This window comes from Penaeus monodon, chromosome 28 (assembly GCF_015228065.2).
Source record: "Penaeus monodon isolate SGIC_2016 chromosome 28, NSTDA_Pmon_1, whole genome shotgun sequence".
Classification (NCBI taxonomy): Eukaryota; Metazoa; Arthropoda; class Malacostraca; order Decapoda; family Penaeidae; genus Penaeus; species Penaeus monodon.
Window position 1 is genome coordinate 40335888 of NC_051413.1, and position 641 is coordinate 40336528.

The 641-nt window shown below is 37.9% G+C and overlaps 1 protein-coding gene across 1 annotated transcript in view; it reads right to left on the reverse strand.

The window, feature by feature from the left end:
• Positions 1-523, reverse strand: part of LOC119591235 (2-oxoglutarate and iron-dependent oxygenase domain-containing protein 2-like) — a 3585-nt gene extending 3062 nt beyond the window's left edge. Inside the window, exon 1 of the mRNA XM_037939941.1 lies at positions 359-523. Coding sequence (XP_037795869.1) covers positions 359-475 — 117 coding nt within the window. The 5' untranslated portion in view covers positions 476-523. The remainder of the gene's footprint in view (positions 1-358) is intronic.
• Positions 524-641: the final 118 nt, after the last annotated feature.

A 641-nucleotide genomic window follows, 5' to 3' on the forward strand; every position in this document is an offset into this window, starting at 1 on the left:
TGTGTACTAGGGGTGAGAGGAATTTACCAATACCAAAATATAAAAATGATCATTTAAAATGGCCCCAAAAATTTACCTAAAACAGTATTGTACATCCTCCCTGTCCTCCATTCAAAACCCCAATTTCTCATGAGTTTCCTAACTTCCTGAAAGGGGAGAGGGTGATACTTACTTTTTGAAAACAAAATTTAAAGTCTTTGGGTTAAATTCTTTAACGTAAATTTGCATTTCCACCGAGTGTCAAGTAGTCATACACGAAAAAAATACTATCCGCCTCCCTGGTTAATTATCACAGTAAAAATCTGGAACACAAACATTCAGCCATAATATCCTGTTAGTATAAATTCAAACAAATTACCTTTGAGAAATCTTCGAGAAATTGCGTCTTATTAAGGAAAGTAACGTGTATTCCATACTTTCTAATGAAAAAGTTTTTAGTGAAAAAACATTTGCAAAACCCATATTGCACCGTCATTGTGACTAGACAGTTGAACGGAAGGAGCGGCGGCGAGGTTTGGTTGTTTACATTTTCGAGCGTTCGTCTATCCCGGGCGCGAGAATCCCCACGGAATTAGATTCACCCCTTTTAATATCTTCGTTTTTCCCCTTTACTATTGTCCTCCCTTTCTTCCCCGCCCCCA